The sequence below is a fragment of the Neolamprologus brichardi genome, chromosome 5 (genome assembly GCF_056152115.1).
Source record: "Neolamprologus brichardi isolate AB-2024 chromosome 5, ASM5615211v1, whole genome shotgun sequence".
In the NCBI taxonomy this organism is placed as follows: Eukaryota; Metazoa; Chordata; class Actinopteri; order Cichliformes; family Cichlidae; genus Neolamprologus; species Neolamprologus brichardi.
Window position 1 is genome coordinate 29698480 of NC_142108.1, and position 24615 is coordinate 29723094.

General features: G+C 39.6%; 1 protein-coding gene across 5 annotated transcripts in view; it reads right to left on the reverse strand.

The window, feature by feature from the left end:
• Positions 1–24615, reverse strand: part of tox2 (TOX high mobility group box family member 2) — a 92596-nt gene that overhangs the window by 61534 nt on the left and 6447 nt on the right. For all 5 annotated transcript variants that reach the window (XM_006782758.3, XM_006782761.3, XM_006782759.3 and 2 more), the window contains exon 2: positions 1678–1770. In XM_006782758.3, coding sequence (XP_006782821.1) covers positions 1678–1770 — 93 coding nt within the window. The remainder of the gene's footprint in view (positions 1–1677; positions 1771–24615) is intronic.

Consider the following 24615-nt stretch of genomic DNA (forward strand, 5'->3'; position numbering starts at 1 on the left):
TAATAACAGACAAAAGGAAATGACATACAAAACCAAAGGTGAGTAAGAAAGAGAGAGTTGGGGAGAAAAATAGCACATATTTTCTCTTTTTATAATGTCTGCGTGTATATGTGTGTTGTGGTTTTTGCGTTGTTCTTTTTGTTCTATTCTAATTTGCACACGTGCAATCTGAACACAACAACTAGACAACATACAAATCTTCTTTCCACTGCTGAACATTTATCCATAACTTTGAGCGTCTTTATTTTACAAACAGCTTCCGCATCGAGATTTAGGTGCAATTTAATTTGCACAACAGCGGATTAGATGAAGGTGGATATATATCTTTACCACCTCACGGCTGTCCTGACAAGGAACTCATTCCCATGATTTGTAAGTGGGTCTCTCCACTGAAAAGCATTAACAATATTCACTTTAGATAACATATGATTCTGGGCCCTGGGAGAGGATGGGTTTCTTAGAAATGCTTTGTTAGCACTCTCCCCCTTGATAAATGATTTAGGACATGTGGCCTGAGACATCAATACAATCTCTGTTGTAATTAAAAAAGGTGCGCACCAACAATATTACACAGCTTTCGCTTTGTCTGCCTGTCTCTTCTCTTCCTCTCCCTCACTCCCCTACTTTTCCTCCCATTGAGCCCTGGAGCAGTGAAGAGATAATTCAAAAAGCACTTGCATGGAGTGAAACATGAAAAAGGGAGACATATGAAATTAAATTCTCTCTTTTTGCTCTATTGTTCTTTCATTTTCTCTCCTTTGTTACATAAATGCATTAAAGCAAGGCAAGCTAGATTCTAATTATGATTTCCGCAAAAAGATGTTTTATTAAAAAAATGAAAGAATGGTTTCACAAACAAAGTAGACTGACTGTTCCAGCACTTTGTCAAAGTCAAAGTACTGGAGGTGTTCCATCACTTAACTTTAATAAACGTAATCTTTTTTTGTTTTGTTTTGTTTTCCCAACCATGCCCATGAACATTTGTATAATAAAATAACAGAAAGAATGAGACTTTGATGTCCAAACACAGCAAAAGATATAGAAAAAGGGAAAAATGTTTAATTTTCATACATAATCAGATTATTCTTTTTCACGTGAAACAGGTAGAAGTATTATTTCCAGAAAGGCACAACTTGGCTTTCGTTCTGTGTCAAAAACAAATGCAGTAGGAGTCGATTGGTTGACCGATCATTTGCACAACCTACGCTACTTTGAGAAGCTACCAAAGAAATACCACACCAACCACCATGCCGGATGGGTGTTATTTTTTGGTCAATAATGGGGTGGGGATAGGAGACTCTTACTATCACTATTAGAGTGAGTGTGGGAAAAATTATAGGCTTGGTATTAGTCAGGGGTGGAGGGTGCAACGCATAGTCAAAGAATGGGGAAGAGGTTTAGGTTAGGAATAAAGTTTGAGGAATTGTTAATTGTTTGGTTAAGTTGTTTCCTGGAAGCGATTTCAGTCCAGACATTGCTGACTGCATATTTCAATTGTTTTCACTTGTAAGACTCGGCAAAAACTCGATACGTCTTTCTCATCTGATGTCTAGGTACTCTTGTTGTGCAACTAAGGGAAGTTCAGAGGCTTGCTCTATGGTTTAAAAGTGACATATAGGTGTGGGTGAGACCATTGGGTGTGTGGGTGGAGGGGAGGCTGGGAGAGATGAGTCTTACCCCAGTAGAGGGCAGTCTCTTGCCGTCAGGGTTTGGGCGCATGGGCAGGGAACTGTAGAGCCTTACACCTCGATCTGGAGCACCGTATCTGCTCTGGAGGGGGGGAGAGAAACAGAAAGACATTCAGTACGTTTTTTTTTTTTAAAACGGTAATGAAAATATACACATTTTAATAAAATTAATTTTAAAGTAATTTAGTTTCAAAGTTTCTCTACTTTTACTGTCTCAGCCAAAGTACAGAGATCATTCAGTCAATAAACATGTTTTTTTGATGGTTCTCCTTTTGTTTACCAGTGTTAGTTCCATAAATTTCTACCAAGTCACAAACCTGCACATTGGCTGCCAAGTTAATCACATCACTTCATGGTGATGTACTACACATAATAACTGGATAAAATTGGCTCATGGAGCGGCACTAATGGTGCTAAGCTGTTGTGTTTGGTAGCCAGTGTTCCTATGCACTGGTTTACTACTGGCTCCATCTTTTTGTACATTACACAACTGATAATCAGAGTGTAGGTACTGGGTCTTAAGCCAGCCAGCTCCTCCCCGTACTGCCCCGTGTGGATTTCAGATGCACCTACGAGAGTTGCGGAAAAGCCCTCAGTACTTGGGAAGCTAATGATTCGCACAAAGTGATCTCTGCCAGGGAAAGAGAGAGTGTAGCTCAGTGGGGTTCACACTGTGGCCCACAGCCACAGCATGGGTACCTCACAGGATTTACTTCAAATCTAATGCTCTTAATCTCTTTGTCTTTATCAATCTCCTCACTTCACTCTCAGCTAGTACACACAGCACTGCGTATCTGTTATTCTCTCGATATCCTGTTGTTTGCACATTAGCATCACTCTTCGGTAACATGTGTTCAATAGGTTTTGTGTTGTTTCAGTCATCTGATTTTTAGAATAGTGAGAACGCGTGCTTTGTGCGTGTTCATTGATAAAGTGGGCTACGTCTATTTTTTCTCCCTCGACCCGCTTTTAGCTTTGTATTCTGCCTGTTGTGAAACTAAAAGCTGCCATCAGTGATGTAGAAAACTGCCCCCTCATAAATAAGAGGACAAGACATAGTTTTATATTTGGAAATAACTACAGCAGCTGCTTGCTTTGTATAGCACATAATGACTTTGCCACACTCAATCCATATGGTCTGCTAATGAGGATATGATGCAAATTGTTGAAAGAAAACACACAATGCAGTAATTAATAAATATCACATTATCTTTCCCTCGGATCGCTTCTCTTCTTCCTTTAACACACAGACAGGGTGCATATGTAGAACACCCAGAAAGACATAAATACATTCAAGGGCATTAGCCTGAGAGTGTTTTGCAGTGAGACATGCAGTACTTAACAATATTTTTTTTAAATGGCACGAACTAACCACAGCTGGCCTTTTACTTCAAGGAAAACATGTGTAAGAGCTTATAGACAGGAAAACACATATAGGTGTAAAATAGTGACTCGGCCCCGGCTCTTATAGGAAAACACCATAAACACCCTTTAGTATATTGTGTTTATGGATCTACATGCAGAGTGATTGCCACGGGATGCAAGCTGCAAAGCCAGATATGCAAAAGGTTGCATATTCATATGCAGACTCGAAACAAGAGTATGATTTACAGTGTACTATGTAAGATGCGTACTTTATAGATCAGTAACTGTTACCAGTATGCTGATCAGATGTTGTGGGCTGATCACAGACAGTGCATAGTGCATGCTATTCCCCAAGGCAGAGTGAGAGCACTTGCTGTGTAAGGTTTTGATTTCCTGTGCTCATTATGAAAGGTAAAAACAGATGAATAGACAGCAGTGGCCATCTTGTCGATGAGCTTTGCATAATGATGATACAGCATTAGTAAAGATAAGAATGTGCTGTTTTGACAATCATCGCCGGGCAAAAAGAAAACAGCGAGCCATGTCTACTTAATCATAAAGCAAAAGCATGATTCCATGTGAGATGTGACTCGTGTTTCTTAATGGGGATCAGGAATCTGACCTGATCTGCTTGAACTAAAACATTTTCTTCCAGAGGAGCTACTGTACACTAACTCCATCTCTCACTGAAGACCTTTTTTTCTTTTGGGGCTTGTTAGGTAGCTTGCCAGCATCACAGCTAAATGAATTCCTTGCCAAACAGCTTCTTTAACCAGCGAAGGAGCCACAGTAAGTGAATGTTTGATATTTCTCCACTGTGCCAGGCTAATCTGGCCCTGTGGCATGCCATTACGGGGCTAATAACAGCTGTCTACGGCCCGGAGGGGACACAAGCAGGCCTGGCTGTGCTAACTGGCCCTGACAGACTCATTAGGAGTGCTGGCACCCAGAACAGCAAAAGCCAAACTCCTCACATTTCCTTGCTGGCTCACAACAGTCTGCAAGTGCAAGAAGCATTGTTCTTTACACTTGTTCTCTGACACCTTTCTTTTGTTTTCTACTCACTTCAGAGGCTCTCGCCTCTCTCTTTGACTTTTTTGGTCAGGTTTGGGTTTCTGTGATATTTTTTGCCAAACCAGATGCCGTACCATGTCTACTTGACCTCGGGTTGAATCTAACCTCTTATTCTCTCTCTCTATATATATTTTTTTTAAATCCTGCCCACCCACTCTCTACTGCTGACCAAAATAGAGCAGGCAAGATTCACTTGTTTGTTCGTGCTATTGTAATCTTTGCCGAAAAAAGTAAAAGGAACACAAACGAATACATAACTAAATAAATGACTCGGAACTTCTAACTAACTTTGTTTATCTGCCACAGGAAGACGCTGCACCACACCAGGAAGACGCTGGCATCCTCTGAACTTTGTATTATATACAGTGTCTGTTTGGGGACAAAAGGGGTTTCCCCAGGCAGACAGCACAAGCAAACACTGGCCTGCCACTTGGCAGGGCCAAGCCAATCACTACAAGCAGAGCAGGCTGACAATAAACACAAAGGTCTAATGGCAGTGGTCTGCATATAGAATTATTAATAACTTGGGAAGCATGCATGGTTGCAAGACTCCAGCCATGCAACAAACATTCATGTCTTCATTTTGATTTGATTTCTAACATATATTAATGCACCATCGATGCACATTTCCATGTTTTCTTATCTAATATAGAGGTATCCAATTATTATCCAATACAATTTAATTTCTCGAGTCATATTTTTGAACTGCCAAATAATCTCTCTGGTTTTTTTTTGCAAAGCCATATTAGCTCGTTTAAAACACAGTGAGCACTGCAATAGATTTTCTCATTAGAAATCAACACTGGCCTTCCCTTTTTATAGGCTGCACCACTGGGGGACTGTAAAGCCGAAGGAGCAGCTGTGGGGGTATGGTTACCTGTAATGCTAGCTGTTGCATGTTATATTATTTACGCAGATCTGGACTTAATGGAACACATGTGCATCTGAAACCGACATTCTTCCCAGATTAGTTGAAAGCCGGCACACACCAGACTCTACCAATGAGAGGAATGCAAGGCCGAGACAGGCTTATGAGGAAACACTATCACTCATCTATGGTTTAAAATACTTGCAATGTATGTGCGCACACACACACACACTGTCATGCCTGTACACACATTCTCTACTGATATATCTCGTACACAGCACTTTGTATAGTAAGCACTCAACAATGGGTGCACACTGACATCAGAAGATCAATAATAGAAAACATTACACTCGTTCAAAACAGTCGATCAGTCTTTACACCCTTAAAATGGCTATTTCTTATGCTCTACTAAAAACTTGTCAGCTGTGTTGCATAAACATAATATCAGTCGGATTTATAGATGTGGTGGTCGAACACTCAGTAACAGAGTATGAATCACTTTTTCAGTGGTTTTTTTAAGAGTCTGAGAGAAAACCAGCTGCAGGATGCAACATCGGTTTGCATATTGCATTGTGATGAATCATTGTCTTTCATACACTTTTCACAGTATGGGATATAATTTTGAGGACAGATGTTACAGGTTTTTCTCATTTGTTCGTGATCCGTGATTCTAACACTTACTAGTGTTTGTGTTACGTTTTTAAGGAAAAGCTGAAAGTACATCTATATTTGGATGGGTTGTATGTTCTGTAATCCTACTAGAATATTATTACAGCTTGCTTTGATTTTTTTCTTCCCACTCCTCAACTTTATGTAACTAAGTTTTCTTTGCAGGGAACTTGAAAAGGATTAACTGACATCTTTTGATGTTAATTTATCCACAGTCTCTCTGCTACCATCTGTGAGTTCCAGCCTGCAGACCTTGAAAACACTGACATGTAAGTGCTGTTTATTTCAAAGAGAAGGGTGTACAAAACTATATCAAAAAATAATAATAATAATAATAATGTGCTGAAAGAAAATGCATTTATATGTTTCTTGTGCTTAAAGCCGTTTCAAATCGAATAAACGTGTAATATAAATTTGGTTTAGATATTTCAGTAAACATTGAACTCCATTTAGCTGTATTTAAGTACTGTTATATCTTTCCAAGAGTTGCGCTCAGAAAGACATTTATGTTTTAATGTCGACTAAGGCTTAAACAGCTCGACCATAACCAGGACATGAAGCCAGGGGCTACCTGCCTCAGGCCAGCGCTGCCTCTCAAACTACTGATCACACCATTGGGAATATCCAGCCAACGGCAGCATTTAAGCTGTGGCTGTTTATAGCTGACCGCAGCTTTTCCAGCGACTACATGTTCATTCCTACTGTAAACATGTCAGTTTATATGATTAAGGCTGCGCTGGGAAGAAATGGCGTTATAACAATTCGACCAAATAATTATTATAAGTAAAATTAACACAGTTTTTCCTTCATATTATATCTATACTTGCTTTGTACTTTCCAGTAAAAGCCAAGTATAGATAGTATAGCTTTGCACTTTCCGATCTCCTACACCCCTCACTTTGCCTCCACCCTTTGTCTTGTCTTGTTGCCTCATCTTGTGTTTACGTTTCTCCGATAGTTTTTGTTCCACTAGTCAACACAGATCATAATCTACAGGTTGTAGTGTGTGTGCGTGTGTGTGTATCTCTCAACTCTCTATTAATCTGTATATTCGTTTAGCTCTCCATGTTCCTTCCATTGATTTTCAAGTCAGTTTGCAAGCATTTTACGAAATTCACGTGCCGTGTTAATTTGCAACTGCACGCTCCTGATTTTAAACACGGAAAAAGTTTAGCGCAAAGTGACAACGAGGAGGTAATGTTTGTATCTGTTTTCTAGCTACGCTCAAGCCAAGACGCCGTCTGCTGCTGGTGACAGAAATCACACAGTTTCTCAATAACGTGGTAATTCACTGTAATCCAACCTGGGCCTTGATCAGAGTGACTGCAGCCACGCCGTTTCGCCCGGTGAGCAGTTGAAAATGTTGCGAGAACTATAACTAATTGCGAAAGTTGTGGTTATGCATTTGGCTTTTCCCTCTTCTCTCAAACTTTTATGACACTGTGTTTCTTTCTTGTATTGTTTTTTTCTGTTCGCATTTCTCATGCTTTCCTGACTTCTTGTGTCTACCTCAAGGCATAGAGGGCCGTGACAGAAAGTAGATTCTGTATCTACTGAAACAACAATGTAGAGCTTGGCTGCATGTTTTCAAGTGAGATAGGAGATACGACAGAGGCATCTAAAATTGTACCCAAGCTTAGATACTGCATACAGTCCACTGACTGGATTACAGAGTGGATTAAAGCCATAGTTAACTCTTCACACAGCAGAAAGAAAAGTTTTAGAATTTAGTCTTCAGTCAGAGATCAAGGATTGTTTTTTTTGGGGGGTTTTCTTTTTGTTAAGGATCGTCTAAAAAGACTAAAAAGCTTACGTTCAAAATTAAAGTGAAGGTAATCAGGACAAGCCATCATTAAACTATATATATCTCTCATTTACATCAAAGGCAATTACAAAGATGCCAAAAGAAACGTTATAACACTACACCCTTTGCAAAGGATAACTACTGCAATAAGTCTTAATGATAGAAAAATTAGCTCACTCTCTCGACCGTCATTTTGTCTCTCACGGTATCGCACACACACGCACACACCTGCCCTTTGTATTATGCCTGACACAGAAGTGAGCGAGATGGAGTGCATTAATAAAGTGCAGTCAGAGCCCTTGCCCTCTCTGATTCAGAGAGAAGAAAAGGAACTTTTCATTTTCCTTTATCCTCTGTTTTTGATTATTTCCAAAACCCTTCATCTTTATAAGGCTGTTTCCTGAGGACAAAAAAAAAAACACAGTGTTACAACGATACAAGTTACAACCAACAGATGACAAGCAGAAGCAGCACCTCTGCTGTGCACTGGACACAACTAGTGTGTTACAGGCGGAAAACAGATGGCTGGGAGAAGCTTTAGCTAATACAAAAACAGGGATTTTGTCATTTCTCTTTTTTTCTACAAATGAAACATGCAAAGGCTCGATTACTTTAGTGCAAACAGACACTGGGCAGAATGATTCTTTAATAAATTAGGATTGCTGAGGAGAGCAAATACTCCCGAATCTCAGGCTTTAAAGGTCACTAAACTCAAAGGGAAAAAATGTGATATACTGTAAAAAGTTTCCATTAACAATACTGAGCTGTCAGCACTGCCACTATAAACATACTGCATGTTGTTACAATAGCTGTAATAAGTCATGAAAGGTAGTGCTGACATGATTAAACAATTAGACTGTAAGAAATACAGTAACCCACAATCATTTTCCAACTATATTATGTTAGTTATGGCTATAAATACTGAACTCTGTGGCACTGGCTCAAAAATTCTTTAAACAATTCTTCATATCTCACTTATCTTAACTGCACTACTGTATAGTTCTGTGTAAATAATCATTCTGTACATACGATAATTTTTAATCCTACAACTGTTTATAACTTGCATAGTTCACATTTCTGTATAACTGTATATCTCAGATTTCTGTATAGTTTTTTTCATTTCATATTTCTATCCTGTTCATAGCCTGTACATAGCTTGTACTCACTACAGCCTGTACATACTTATAGTTATAGAATATTCATAACATACTTCATACCGTGTACATTATAACATACCATAATAGACCCATTTCTGTAATATACTTACATATCTATATTATTGCTAATATATATTGTAATATATCTATATCACGGCTAAAGCACTTCTGGATGGATGCAAACTGCATTTTGTTGCCCTGTACCTGTGCATGTGCAATGACAATAAAGTTGAATTCTATTCTATTAAACCTGTTTTGTTTTTTTAAAGAAAATCTCAAAGTTCCAGCTTCTCAAATGTAGGGTGACTTGCATAATATGATTTTAAAAGGGATATTTGGGGATTTTATGCAAAAAACACTTTAAATTCTACTTACTCTAACTGTCATTTCACCCTTCAAACACTAAAAGCATTCGTAGTTAATACTACTGTAGTCAGACCTTGCAGTCTTTTATTTGCATCAAGCTTTGTTCTCATGTATGTAAACATAGCAAGCCCTTGTTGAGTGGTAACTGACCTGGCTAAAGCAACAACGACATGTGTTTATTGCAAACCATGACCTCAGCAATTACAGTGCAGAGCACTGCTCGAAATGATAGAAAGCTTTAAACACAGAGTTATTAATTAATTAGTGTTTTGGGGTTTTTTTTGCTCATTCTTATCTAGAAACATAATTTTCACATAGTCTGAGCTCAAGAGGTAGTTACAGTACAATATCTGCGGTAGGAAACTCGGTTTCCGAAACATATTTAGAAGTTCAATCACACATCGTAGAACGACTGGGGCAGGGTTGGGGGATAAAACAGGCGTCGCTGTAAAGACAGAGCTGGGAAAGTTAGTGCAACGCAAGCCAGAAGAGAGAGAGATGGAGATAGAGAGATACAGAGAGAGAGTTAGTTGGGAGTTGATATGCTGACTACAGGCAGTTGATTTGGTTTCAGAGAGCATTGTTACGGTGCTTTGAATTAATGCCTCCCAAAGAGTCCAATTGTGATTCTTGGGCTGTGCTGACAGAATATTTGACAGCCCGGGGTGAGCTGCTGATCTCAGCTGAATCCTCTGTTCTGTGTGTGTGCGTGTGCGCGCGCGAGCGTGCGTGTCACAACCAACACACGCGCACACCTACACATGTTCAGATATATGTCGACGCGCCAAAACAGAAACTGATCCGGCAGATTTATCAAATCAGAAGTGACAGTTTGCTTAGCTCTAACGCGCAAACACAAACTACTAAAGAATGCAAACAACTCTCATACGCAGGTAAATTGAGCACGTTCAATTAATCGTGATGAAAAAGTTGTGACCGGCTGTTTTTTCCTCTCTCTCTCTCTTCTTCTTCTCCCTGCAGGAAACGTGCTGTCCCTCTGGGCTGCTGAATAAATAACAAAAACAGACAAGCCCAATGCTTCATTACAACAATAGGAAGAAAAAGAGACACTCCATCAAAATAAATCCGCTGCACAGTACCAGTCCGCTCTGACAGCAGCACAACATCAAGAAACATTATTTGTCAAATGTAACAAACCGAGTTGCAGATGCTGCAGATGCATTAATTGTCGTCATCACGTTAAGTCTGGAGATACCTAAGTCTTATTACTCACTAATGCATCAAAGAATCTCTGTACATCTTTTTGTGTTTTCTGTGCTTTTCTTGACAACTGTTTGTCTCATCCAGTTCGCATTTATTGGACTAAATGAAATATAGTATTCGGTCTGAACTTGCTTCGGAAGAGTTGTCAAGGCTTTGTTTTGTAGAACTACTACACTGGAAAATTGCAATCTCTACCAAAAGCCTGCATTTTAGTCGATTAGGAAACATACATTTGTTGTAACGTCAACCAACAGTCTGCATGTGAAGCATTTGAGTAAACTGTCACATCGACTGATAGTCTGAATGCGATGTTACAGACAGAGTTCACGTCTGTTAATTGCAGTGCAGGGTTGCCCCCGCTATCAACTGAATGAGTCTCCGCATCAGTCACATGAGGCAACACCACACGCTGACAGAACTTGAAACCTGACTTCACACAACGAGAAGAAATTCTTGTAATGCATCAGGGAAGGGAACATGATTCATATTTTAGAGTATAAAAACCTCTTAAATGCTTCGTAAGTGTGACTACAAATGAGGTATGAGACAACTACAATGACCTAAGTGGCAAATGAGTCAGTCAATATAAGTATTTATAGTTTGCACTAACTGTCCTTCCCCCTTTCGCCATGTGAAATCGTAAAAAGTTTAGTATCAGTGCGATTAAACTAAATTTAAGAGATCGTGTTTTTTTCAATTATGAGGTTTGGAGAGGATCCCACAGTGAAAACATGTTCTAACCTGAGAAGCCAGTACTTTAAAATTAACTGGTGAGAAATGATCAAAGAAAGGGGAAAAAACAATAGGAGGAGAAAGATGCTAGCAACTAATAGCTGACTAAAGATTATATGTGCAGTGCAGGCGTTGATTTTGTGGATGGATGCTCCTTCATTTCTAGGTTTTCTCTTCTACCTCTCACTTTACCTTTGAGATCCATTTACAGCACCTCTCCACCTCACTGTCTCCCTCTGCTTTTACATCTTTCTCTCTATCTTGAGTGCTGTGCCTCACCCTAATTAGAAATTCCCCCTCCGACCAGCTGAAATTGAATTGCCCATCATTTGCATAATGATAGCTCACTGGGCTGATGGCCGATTTACCATGAGATGAAATGTAGCAATCACTTAAGAGAGTGACCATGAGGGAGTGTGGGTAAGCGGGTGCATAAAAAAAAGGAGGAAGACAGTGAGAGAGAGAGAGACGGCGAGAGAGAAAGAGAGAGAGATGGAGGTGTGTGGGGGGAGAAAATGTGAGAATAAAAAGGGATCACAAAGATAGAGTCAAGTAAAGAAAAAGAAAGAATGAAAGTCTGAAATCCGCCAGGTATTTAGGTTATTGTCTCACACTGCAGGCTTGCTGGGAGGAAGGCTGTGTCCTCAATATGACAGTAACTGGACACAACAAGGACACATAAGGGCGCATATGTAACACATTTTCTCTTTTACACGAAACCACTTGTGTCTTTAAACTCTAATTATGCCACGCCATGTTTCAAACAGAGCGACTCTTCTTCTGTTTTCCCACCGTCTTAAAGGTCGGGATTTCCGGCCGCATGTCTTCTAAGGGAACTAATATCCTCAATGAGTATTTCAATTTTTTTTTTAATCAGTAGCTAAAATAAGTCAAAGCAGTTGGCTGGGAGAAAATCAAACGCTCGATAAATGTATTTGCCTTTTCTCCTCACAGATACAAATTCAATAGACACACTTCATGAGGAAATAAGCGATGCAAGGTTGATCACTTCTATCCACAATTATGTTTCTTGGCTCTCAGAACAGGAATAAAACAGTCGAAAGCAAATAATAAATGTAGACGACCTCCATTGTTGATGTTCAGTGTTGAGCTGTTGTACACTATAATTAGTTTCTTGCGTAGATGCCTGCCACGTTCTGGCTTTTTTTTTTCTTTCTGCACGAGATCAGGAACTCCTGAACCACCCACAGTTTATAAGAAGTGGCCACATTGTCAACTGTGTAGTTGTCAGTGAACGCCCTATCAGATGAACAACTGCCACACCATGTACAAATTACTGTAATCAATGATATGATAATGACCTTGTTGTCTCGCCTTTTCTGGGCCATCAATCTCGCATTCCACTAGGCCTGGGAATTTGATTTGTAAAAAAACCCTAATAAATCTTGTGTCAGTGATGTCACGTAACTACAGGGAAATCTAATAAAACAGCCTGATCAGTGTGGTTAAGTGACAGTGAAGAAGCACGGGGGCCGAGGCTAATGCACGCGGCAGTCTAAAATCTCAACGCCGAGACAAAGTTACCACCGAGGGTCCTAAAATAATTGCTTATTCATGGGAGTGAGTGGGCTGAGACAAGTGGTATAGAGGTCATATTTGTTTCTAATAGCTGGAAGTCATATGTGGAACTATCAGGTTGGAAGCTCTGCCCGAAGCACGATAAGGCCACTGTTTATTGTCTAACTTCCACTCTCCAACCTGAGGAACCCAAGCCTCTCGCACAGGGTACTTTCCACCCCTCAGCCATTACCTCAAAGTGTGTTTATGAGCGCAGGAGAGTGTGTGAAGTATACATGCACACATAAATGTGCATTTGCGTGAGAGAGCTCTCGTGAAAGTGTGAGCGTGGTCTTTGGTTTCCATCACGAGCCTTGACCTAATTAAAATGTCATGTCAATGCTCAATAACTGACAAGTCATCAGAAAGCGCACCGAAACAGTGCTCACAGCACTCTCAGCACTCGAATCATTTATTCAATTCTTCAATCTCTTCTTCCTCTGTCCATCTCTACATAAGTGATCAGTGATCAAATGTCGCATGTTAAACTCAGCCAGCCCAGACAGGAGGGAGTTAAGTCTCTTATCTCTCCTCCCCAGAAGAAATTCCAACTAGAGGCCTCGCTCTGCTGGTTTCCTGCCTTCTTGCCCAATGCCCTATTTTTACTCATTGGGGCTCTAGAATACCAGGGGCAGCTTTTTCCTTGTCACTAACATATTTCCTGCCATTCTCACTCTGACATTTCTCCCCTCAGCACGCTTCGCTCAAATCGTTCCCCCTCTTTATGGGTCATAACCTTTCATTCAGGGATGTTCATATTCAAATGTACCTGCTGAAGCCGGAGCTGCTGCACGCTCAACCATCATTCTGATAGGTCTTTTTTTTTTCCTGTTTTAAGTAGGTGTTAATTTCACATCTTTCTGAGTGCTGCCAGAGACAATCAGTTCCACTCTGCTGTCAGGCTGTCTGTAGCATACCAAGGCGAACGCACGGGAGCTTTGGTGCTTTAGACTTTTGATAAATAAAGTCAAACTGTTGTCTCTCGATTCAATTCAGTTCAGTTCAATTCGATTTTAGTGCCAAATCCCAACAATAGTTGCCTCAAGGCACTTTATACTGTAAAGTATTAGGGGTGGGGGGAAAAATCGATACTGTGTAGTATTGTGATATTTTGTTTGCTAATAATGTATCGATACAGGGACAGCAGAAATCGATATTTTGTTACAAAAAAAGTTGTTTTTTTTCTGAGCAAGAATCCTGACATTCCTTCACTGTCCAAATGTGTTTAACTTGTTTTTTTGGCAGCAATAAACATGACAGTTTACTTATTTTCATTTAAGACATGTTTTATTTTAATTAAGTTTAAAACTTTTTTATTTAATGTAAAATTATATTTTGTTTTAATTTACTTTCAAATTCTTCAGTTGCTGAAGGGGCTGCATAGTTTTCATAAACTGCATAGTTCAGAATAGCTATAATTGTACCAGATGGTTGCGTTCAGTTAAGTTGGACTAGACTGTAATACAAACCGTTCAGTTTGTCAACAATAAAACGGAAATGAGAGAAAGACTGAGTGTGAGACTTTGTTATTAGATAAAATGAATATTGATAAAGTTTACCTTGATGTACAGAATCTGAATATCGCAAAATATTTTAAAAAATTGCAATAATATCGTATCGTGCGTTAAGTATTGTGATAATATTGTATCGTGGGATGTATGGTGATTCCCACCTCTATAAAGTATAGACCCTACAATAAGACAGAAAAAAACCCCTACAGACCAGATAAGGTGAGCCTATCTGTTCTTTGCAATAACATAAAAGTGCACAGCAAATTTCCACATTCTCCTGACTCTTTTATCGAAAGAACTTATTTATTGAAACTCTGATCAGCTATTAACCTTTCACTACGACAATGCTACATTGTGACAGATCAAACTGTCCTGCCAAAGCTATAAATCAAGACAGGTTTTATAGTGGCTCCCCACTTTATTGAAGTGTTTCATAACCGTGACAAGACGAAGTCAAACGGTCTACTTCAGCCCATGGAACAAAATGCGAAGTGGAAGAGAATTCAAAGTAAGATGACCTAAAATACAAGAATGAATGGCAGTTTAATGAACGCCCGGGGAGACATGATATCAGTGGCTGGCTCTTTCACAGGAGCTTTCATCCTATTCATACACCAACATAGTGGAAATGCAGGTGGATCGATGCTGGTTAAAAACACTAATGGCACCTAAAGGGAGCACACTTAGCTACTGTGTTTCTTTCTCACCAAGGTCTGATCACTACTATTAATGGAATGCAGCTCTCTGTAAAGAATATCCAGCCAGCTACAGGTGAAAAAAAAGGCCCATTGTCTGATTTTCAAGGCTACTCTCCTTACAAACAGTGGCGCTGACATTCTAGATGAAGAGAGTTTGGCTCCTCATTCATATCTGCAGCAATAAATATGCTGATTTTCATTCAGTTGAGTGGGATATCATGAATCCAAGACGGTGGACACCTGTGCTCAAATCACACCGTCTTATTGTGCTGCTTGTTTTTTGTCCCTTTACTGGCTGCATTTGTGAATACCAATATTATTTCCCAGTAAGAGATAAATTGTATTGAATGGTTGCCAGGCTGCAGGAGGGAAGACTGCACAGCTGACTAAAAGAGCAATTCTCCATTTTTATCTCGCCATCATTGTGTGTGAATGTGCGTGTGCGCGTCTGCGTGCGGCTTAATGCCATCCCACAGATGTGAGTCTATACGTGCATATGTATGTTTCATTTTGACAAGAAGCAGAATGAGCCAGAGCTTGCTGCATGACTAGGCCATGTGAGGAAAAAGTTCACGTGATGCAGGCAAATACAGCCAGTCTTCAGCAGGATGGAAAGACTGAAATCAAACCATAAATCAGAAATCACTGAACTGCCATGCACCCAACCCTCTCTCTTTCACCCTCAGTTTAGTTACTGCCTCCTCTGCTCTGCAGAGCTCCCTGTATGTAATCTTATATACAGCCATGCACACAATGCTGGAAGACGGGGAAATGAAAAGAAACATGCATAGAGGTTTCTATCATCTGAAGTTGGTGCAAGAATAAAGGTCATGTTTATACCTTAATTCGGAAATCAGCAGTCAGATATTAGGATTTTTTTACAAGCATATGCAGTCCATATTTGTCTAGCCATGACTTTCGTAGTGAGCCACCTGGTGTGCTGTAATATCAGGCGAACAGTGGGGTCATTGTGAAGTAGCTGTGTGATATCAAGGAGAGTGACCCATTTAGAGCCCAGCTACAGAGCTGACAAGCTTCTGTTATGTCTAGGACATCTGGAGGGCTGGAGCCACTCACTCCACTGAACTCCACATACAACCCAATCCTTTCCAGAGTGGAAAAGACATGTGACATGATCATGGATATTTGACAAGCTCACCTATACAGTAGGTACTATTCAGAGGCGAGGGGATATGAAGCGGTAATGACACAGATGACGATCTGTTACGGGACCCTGAAAATTTTGGAAGCGATTCAAAAAAAAAATTATGATGCTGTTTGGCCCATCTCGCAAAGATTTTCCAAGACTGGAATAAGGGCACAGTGCGATCCGCTGCTCAGCAAAAGTTTTCTGCAAAGATCAGGCGATCAAGGGAGAAGTTCTATCTCATTATTTAAATGAAAATTACTTTTTCAGTAGCTGATTCAATCTGGTGATGTTTAAAAGAGGTCTTGCATAATTTGCAAAATCACTTAAGCAGGAGAAATAGACTGTGGGAAGTAAAACTAAAGAACACCCAGTTAAAAAGAAATGTTACTATTCGTGTATCATACACGATGGTGTCCAAAACAACTGAGATTTGTCCAATGAAGCTGCAGCGTGCCGCATTATATAAACGAATACATGAATGCATAATGAGAGGCCAAAATGAGCCAAGGAAAGCACTCTGAACAAACCCCCCAGGGGAAAGGAAATTATTCCGAATAGACGAGGACACAATTCAAATAATATTGGTCGGAGAAACTTTTTTCTCTCGTTATTTAAAATCCATGCTTTAAATATAAAAACCAGAACTATCCTACATGCACTGAGCGCACTTGAGCATTGAGATAAGGATTTTAATGGATCAGTTTTTTTTTAACTCATTTCAAAGCTTTGCTTTCATATTGTGGCCTGAGGTAAGATTGCTGAGATTATATACTGTATAAGCAAAATGCTAGCTAACCTAATATATTTGATGGTTCAAATATGAGCATAATATGAGCATTTGCTCGCCACAGCATGCACAACGCAACGCCAAAAAGCTCTGATTATGTATACAATTCCACTGTCATTTCACTTTTTGTAGCTCAAACAATAATTCTGTATCATGAGGTAATTCATTTTTGTACGGCGAGGCAATTGGCTGCAAAGATTGAATCATCAACCCTTGTTTCATTTTCCATGTAATTAAATCAGCTATTGAAAAAAAAATATGTAAGCTGGCATACGATTCAGGGGAAATTAGCATTTTTAATCACAGTACATTACTTTAATAACTCAATAAATCTGTGACAGCTGGAGCATCTGAGAATGTTGTCACAGCTACTTAGTTCTGCATTTGCAACTAATACAGGACGAGAATCGGCTCGAGAGAGACAGAGAGAGACCAAAATGAGAGAGTGGAGAGAAAAGAAATCCGGCTAAGTGGGACTGAGAGGATGATAATGCAGAGGAATGGGAACAAAAGCATGGCAGGTGAGGTGAACAGAGCCAGGAAGAAAAAAACATCACTGCAGACTTTGGCACAAAACGGGGTTCGGCACTTGTCTTCCCTCGTTCAGTCATTAACCGTTAATCCCCAATTAGCTTATTTGTCGCCTCTATGCCATACATGACACCCGCTTACTCTTCGTGTTGCTTTGTTGCTTTGGTATGTTTGTGCAGCTTAATGGCTGCAGTTGCCAAATACACTAAATAAAGCTGAAGGACTAGGGAAAATTTCATTTAATTATGAAAGGATGTCAGGAATGGGGGATCATCTAAATGCAAACAGCACACAAGCAGGCTTGAATCTAGTGTTTCTGACAGATTACTGGATAGTTTGTGAATTTTTTGCATGTGATTCTAATCCTGCTTCCAGTGCAATTCAGTTGTCTTTTTCATTCAGTTAGAAACCTTTGCAAGAGGGCTTTTATTTATAAAAGATTATATTAAATGCACCAATATTATATAACCATATCAACAATACAACATTACACTTAATTAACTTTGTTATTGATTTAGCGTTTTATATTAAAATGCTCATTTGTACTTTTACTTTTGGTTTTGGGAAACTAAAACACAGTGAGATAACTAAGAAAATCACCAAAACCTCAGATTTAAGAGGATAAATCCAGCAATGTAACTACTACTCAGTCCTCAGAAGTATTAGCCGTTTGTTATCTGTTGATTGTGCGATTGCTTAAGCAAGGTGGTGGGTGGAGTTCACTCAGTTGAACTGTGCGACATTACTTGGTGGCAGTCAGCCTTCCTGGCCTCTGTTGGTTTTGTTTTGCGAGGGCTATCTTTAGTTTCCCTTTAGTTATATAAAACAAATGTATTTATAGCTACAGATGCTGTGTGGTCTCCTATCCATTGTCCAGCTTTGAGTATTGAACAATGCAGTAACATAAATAACAACTTTACCTGCAGCTTTTCCTTTTAACAAAGTGAATTTTAGCGTTTGAAAAGCAAACAAATCCCCAGAAATTCTCACTCTGAGCTGTCTTGACAAGTGCTTTTTTATATAGTTTTAGAAACATGTTGCTTAGTGTGCAATCACACTGTGGTAAGAACATGCAGAACAACGACTATCATGAAAATAACAGTGAGTGTCAGCAGGTGCATAAGCACAAATGAAAGTGAGAGCTGGTGTCACGTCAGCACGTGCATGCATGGGAAAAGGAACTGCCTCCTCTTGCTCGCATGTTTATATGTGACAATGTGCTGCCCAGGTCCACTTATTTTATTATTTTTATTCAGTGTAAGTTTACAAAATTGCTCAACGAGCTCTTTTTTTCTCTGCCTGCCAGATAAAGATTTATCTTTCAATCGCTTCCTCTCTAGAACGTGTTTGTTTTGTAGTTGATTGCACAATCGCAGGGCTGCAACAGTAGAAACCTACATTTTATAGCTTACAGTATGTTCCCGAGTCCAGATTTTCTCAAACACACACACACAAATACATGTTTTCCCAGAAATGTATCTAAGACAACAACAACAACAAAAAGCCTTTGCATTCAGAGGCATATGAAAGCATTATGGCAAAGAGTCAATGCCCTGAAGGTGTATTGGCATATCTGTGCCCATTTGCTCTATCTTTGCAGTTCCATTGAGGAGCCTTGTTTCCACTGATACCCAGCCGTTTGATTCACTTAGCAGGCTTTGTCGTGTGCATGCTGGATTAAGCCTTAAAAAAAACAGCCTGAGCACATACACACATGCATGAGCAAGAGCCATTAGCACAACAGTGGTAGACCCCACTAATTAGCTCATCAGCTCAGCACCTCTCTGCCTCGCTTCACAGATCTGGTTTCAAAGTACACTTTCCAAAAGTGTCATAGTGCTAAAACGATGGCATTATGGCATTGGACATATGAGTATATTTCCATGGGCTCTCTGGGGATAAGCTGCAACACAGACAAAAAAAAAAAAAGGACTCTGTGACCACTAAAATAGCACCCAAAGAAGCTAAGTTGATTTGACAGAACACGTACAAGAAAAAGCTATTATAACGCCATGTCAGGCTGATTTTGTAAGAATGGCTCCGCTGGGCAGCTCGATCCATTTGCAGATCAGGGAACAGTGGATCAGAAGCGGCTGGATTTTTATAATACTCCACAACAAACACACAACAACCTAACAAACCTAACAGCTCACACTCTCCTTGTGGCTCTTCGCTCTGACGCTCCCTCCCTTCCTCTCTCTCTTTTCCTCTTGAACGTTAACAGCGCACGTACCAATCATTTTTTTATTTTTATCTTTGAGGTTTATGCTGCTTTTGCGGTCATTTGAAGAGGTGGAAGATCATGTTGCACACCGCGAGTGCTAAAACAATCTCGAATGTCAATTGCTTTTGCTCTTCGTAACACTAAAGGAGGAGAAATGATAACACGGTTATCGCAGTTTCTCTTTTTCACTCAGTTACTCGTTAAAGATTCAAATTATTAAAAACCTAAAAACTTGTTTTTCACAAACGGAGTAATGTCTAGTGTAGACTGGGGCAATAAATTATGTGAGAACATTTGCTATCATAACATTTATGGTTTATTATATTTGCCAAAAATTGCAGTTCCTCAATTTCACAGCATATTTATGTGCTTATCGTGTTCAAATTATGCAATTCGGAAATATCTCTTTCACCACAGACTGATTACTTTGTGAAGCCTACTCGGAGTGTTTGTGTAAAGTAAACACCGGTTTTGCACAGCGTCCTGTGTTGACTGGGACCAACAACTCTGCTTCACATGTCACCATATATATAAAACATTATTACAAAGTCTGCTGCTGCTCAGTGGCCTTGTGGTTTCTGATATGGCAAAGCCAGGGAAATGGCAGAGAAGCCAATCTACACTTTATAACTCAACCACACATCAATAATAGAAAAAAATAGATTACAGTAAATCCATGGTTCAAAAGCTGCATACCTTTGAAATGTCAAAGGGGAAACCACAACGGATAACTCATCTCAAAACTCATTTCAACTGCACAATGCAAGCTGTATTACAAATATTCAACAGCTTACTGTTCCCTCCAGGTATTTTTCAGCAAAACACTCTATACATTTTCATTTGCAAACAGAAAAAAAAAAAAAAAGAAATGTATTTTTTCACTGGCGAGCAGCCAAACCAATTTAATTACATTCCAAATGGGCACAATCTCCACAGAGCAACCAGCTCGTGTTGTATTTTTCAAACTTCAACAGCCTCCTTGACTTTCTTGGAGTAATTGAAATCTTCCACTCTTCCACCCTCGTCATTATGCTGAGCAGCAGAAAGTACAACAAACCAAACCGAAAGGAACAAGGAGATCTGGCGCTCAGAAGCAGACGCTTTAGCCAATTTGTAACTTCATCAGCACGTCTTGATACAGTTTCTCCTGAAGTCAATTAAAAGAACACTAGATGGTGTATACCTAAAAGAACTGACGCCTTCCTCCTGCCAAAAACACGGTGATTAACCCGTGGATGGTGTCAGCATATCCTGGGGAAAGTACAACGAGAGGTGGCTATTTCCATTTTGGATAAATTCCTCCAGGCAGATTCAAAAAGACTCTTTTTTCATTAATTACTTATCAGGATGCAATAATTCTGCATCTAAGGATGCAAGTTTTTGTAAACAACAGCCTACGGTGCCAAGAGGTAAAGTTAAACAACAACAAAAACAACACAACAACAGTAATTACAAATACAACTCGAGATAACAGGACAATTTGGATTCAGATATTTTTTGCTTTTTAAAATGTTTCAGATAGTTTTTGTTGACGGTGAAAACATTTCCAATTAATGTTTCAGCCCGTGATTAAACATCAAAAGATGCCTTAAAAGAGCTTACTGGCAAATTATTTAAAGTCTCTTGGGAATTATTTTTTTATTATTATCATGTTTTTTTTATATTTTTTGAATGCTTAGAGAAACTATAATCTCAGAGATGTTTTCTATTCTACCCCCTGGGTAATTACAAAATACCAGGCAAATAAATCCTCACACTGGCGGTATCTGCGGATGTCTGTGTGCTCTACAACTGAGAAAAAGGTCCTGAGGTGACCAAAGTACCTGGCATGGTATCAGACCTGCTATGCTATGTTTTCCTTAGTGTGTCAAATAATTGCCAGCAATCCTCAAGAATTACATAAATAACAAATAGAAACATATTTTCCATTTGCTGTGAATGGAGATACTCAAATAATAAATATAAAGTAATTTAAGCAATTTTTTTTAATGATATCTACGCTCACTTAACCAGAGGTCTCTCTCTCTCTCGTTAGCTCGCTTTCTCTGTCACTAAATCTGTCTGAGATCCCAGCCACAAGCAAGTGCCTTTGTGTCAAAGATTAAGTGAAACCAGGAGTGCCAGCAATGCCGCGTTTGCACTGTGAACACACTCAGTCTCAGCTGCACCAACACATCAGAGTACTCAGACATAAACAGCTACTGTAGATCACAAATAAGCTAAGGTTAAAAAAAAACTTTCATAAATGTAAATCTGTTATCTATTTATTTCATCTATTATATAGTACATATATTAAAAGCAAGTGTATAAGCAATGCCAAATAAGACTTGGCACTACTTGAGAAATGCATTCGCATCTGCATTTTACTACAGGGTGGCTCCTGTGTAAGATTAAGTGTTTTTACTACATAAAATTGTCACTGAAAATGATTGGGTAGCAAAGTCTGGCTATCAACACACAGAGAATATAATTCCTGGAAAGTGAGGCAATACTACAATGAAAACATTACGAACAAAGCCCAAAAGTGCCAGAGGTGGTTTACAAGACAGAGGCAAAAAGAGGCCTTGGGGGCACTGTGGGTTTGTAGTGACGGGGAGGGGAATCTCACACACACTTGGCTCAGGGAGGCACAGAAACAAATGGCACATGGTGGACGACCAATCGCTGGTGGTCTAACCAGCCGACTAACTTCCGGTGCAACCCATAAGTGACTCGGTAATGATTTACTGACAAGTCAAAGGTTTTTAAAAACAAATTTTAAAAAAACTGTCTTTTGGATACATTTTACTACAAATCATTTAAAATTAATAATAACAGTGATCGCACATCAGCTGCTAATGCTAAGCTGCTCATAGTATCAGTTACAGTGATCTGTGGCTTGAAATGTTGCTACATAACAACACATTTCTGTGGTCTATGAGCTCACATTTGCACTTGTGTTTATTTGTGTGATGTGACTGCGTGCAAGAACGTCTACTTGCAAGAGAGTTTATGTCTTTGAGTGTCTCTCAGTGGGCCTGTGGTCTTTGAGCGTGGACCTGAACCAGCCGTCTCTAGTTCTGTTTGCACAGGACATGCCTCAGGAAGCTAAGACAACTGTTCGTGTTTGCCCAGGCTTGCGAACCCGACAGCTGCATTCTTTGACACTCTGTTTATAAGTGTTTTTATACATTTAGCCTATGGAATCTGTTGGATCATGCCATCCTTGCTGACCTTTTCTAAAGAAACACCCATCAGAAGGAGAAATGAGGGCTATAACGCCAACGAATAAACCATTGGCCAACTCTAACAACATTCTTCCTGACTTTCCTGTTCCTGTCTCCATTAATACAACAAACCTTTATTAAAACCAGCACTGAGTCAACAGTGATAATTTACCATCTAACACAAAAAGCAAGAAAAAAAAATCGAATCAATCCATTAAATAGCGATTTGGAGCCTTAACAGACTAAACTAAGGATGTTAGAAACACCACATCTAGACCTGTTCTGTCATAATTTGCACAATCTGACCTCTCAAAATCCCCCAAGATCCCCCTACCTGTTCTCCTTTCACTCTTTCCTCTCCTTAGTGTTTCATTTCCTGCCCATCAACCTTAGTCTTCCACCATTTCAGCTGCAGCCTTTACTGGCAAAACGTCACGACAGCACCAAAACATATGCTATAACACAACATTCCTATAGAGATGAAATGAAAAACAAATTAGCGGATGAACTCTAAGACGTTTGGAGAGTGGCGAGTGTGAAAGTGAGAGATGATGAGATCCGTCTGTGCTTATTTGAAATGTTGATATGGTTTTCTCGTACAATGGTTACGCTGATTTATGTACCAAAAGCCTGCTTTACACAAATCTGCCAAGTCCAATAACTGTGCTCATAATCTCCAGCATCTAGAATAATCACTTTGTGGTCTATTTGTTTATGAATGAAATGAAGCAATTATCCTAATGAAGATCAGCTTTCTTGCTGGGGGAATTGTAGCATTTCAGCACAATGAAAATGTTTTGTCTTTGTTGCATCCATGTTGGCATGCTGATTCCTTAATCATAAAACAATGGGAACAACCCAAATTTTATTGTATGATAATTAGGAACATGCTATTCACAGTTGGGATTCTAAAACTGTAGCAACGAAAAACTGAACTACGCACTTCCTGACCCGAAGTCTAAACCACATGCATGTGGATGCTGCTAAATGTCAGCAACAAGTTTGGCTGTTGCTATTGGCGAACCAAAAACATACATTTGCACAGCAAGAGATCAAAAGTTACTATTGGCTCATTTTTATAATAAAAAAGCCTTGTACGCAACAGCTTTTATGACACTCACTACTATGTTTGCCATACTTATCTCTGCTGAAGCATGTTACATTTGTTTTGTCTACAGAAATACAGAGACCTCACTCAACCGACATAAAAGTGCAACTCGACTTAAAGAATGAGCCTTCAAGTTCAACAAAGAATGAATCAAGAGTTGTATTTCTTTTTCTGCAGTGCTGATGGAAAGCAGATGAATCTGCTCTGAAATGCTACTGTAGCACACTGAAATACTGTCAGCTTTCCCTTTCCGTCAGCACAGTGAGCAAAGAACAGGGCACAGAAATAGTTAAATAAATCAGATAAAGGAGATCTTTCTCCCTCTTTTTGCTTCCCTCTCTCACACACGCACGCACACACACGCACAGACATTCTTTAGTGAAATCCATCAATCAGCATTTCATGCAGTTTGGGTTTGAACCACACCAAATGCACTAAAACAATAAACGTCTGTCTTTCAAGTCGCTATCTGGACTGGAACACATCTGGTGGCAAGGCTCATTTTGGTTTCCACATCGTTGAATGACATTACAGACTCAATGGCGAGCTGAAAAATAAAGTACCCCTAAAAATCTCTCTCCAGTTTCCCTCCACCTACAGACCCTTCTCTTTCTTTATGCACACACCAACCTTCTTCCCCCCTCCCTTCACTAACCAGCTAACCTCTCAAATGCTATTCCACCACCCATCCCCCAACCAATCAAGAAGTGAATATAAAACAGCACAAGGAAACTGGGCTGCAGGAGGGAGGTGATAGGGGGGGAGAGACAGCCAGTCAAGGCAATTGCTACTGAGAAACCAGTGGCCTCCTGAGGTGAAGACAGTTTAAAATGCCTTGCCACACTGGACTTGACTTTACACAAGTCACAAGTGCA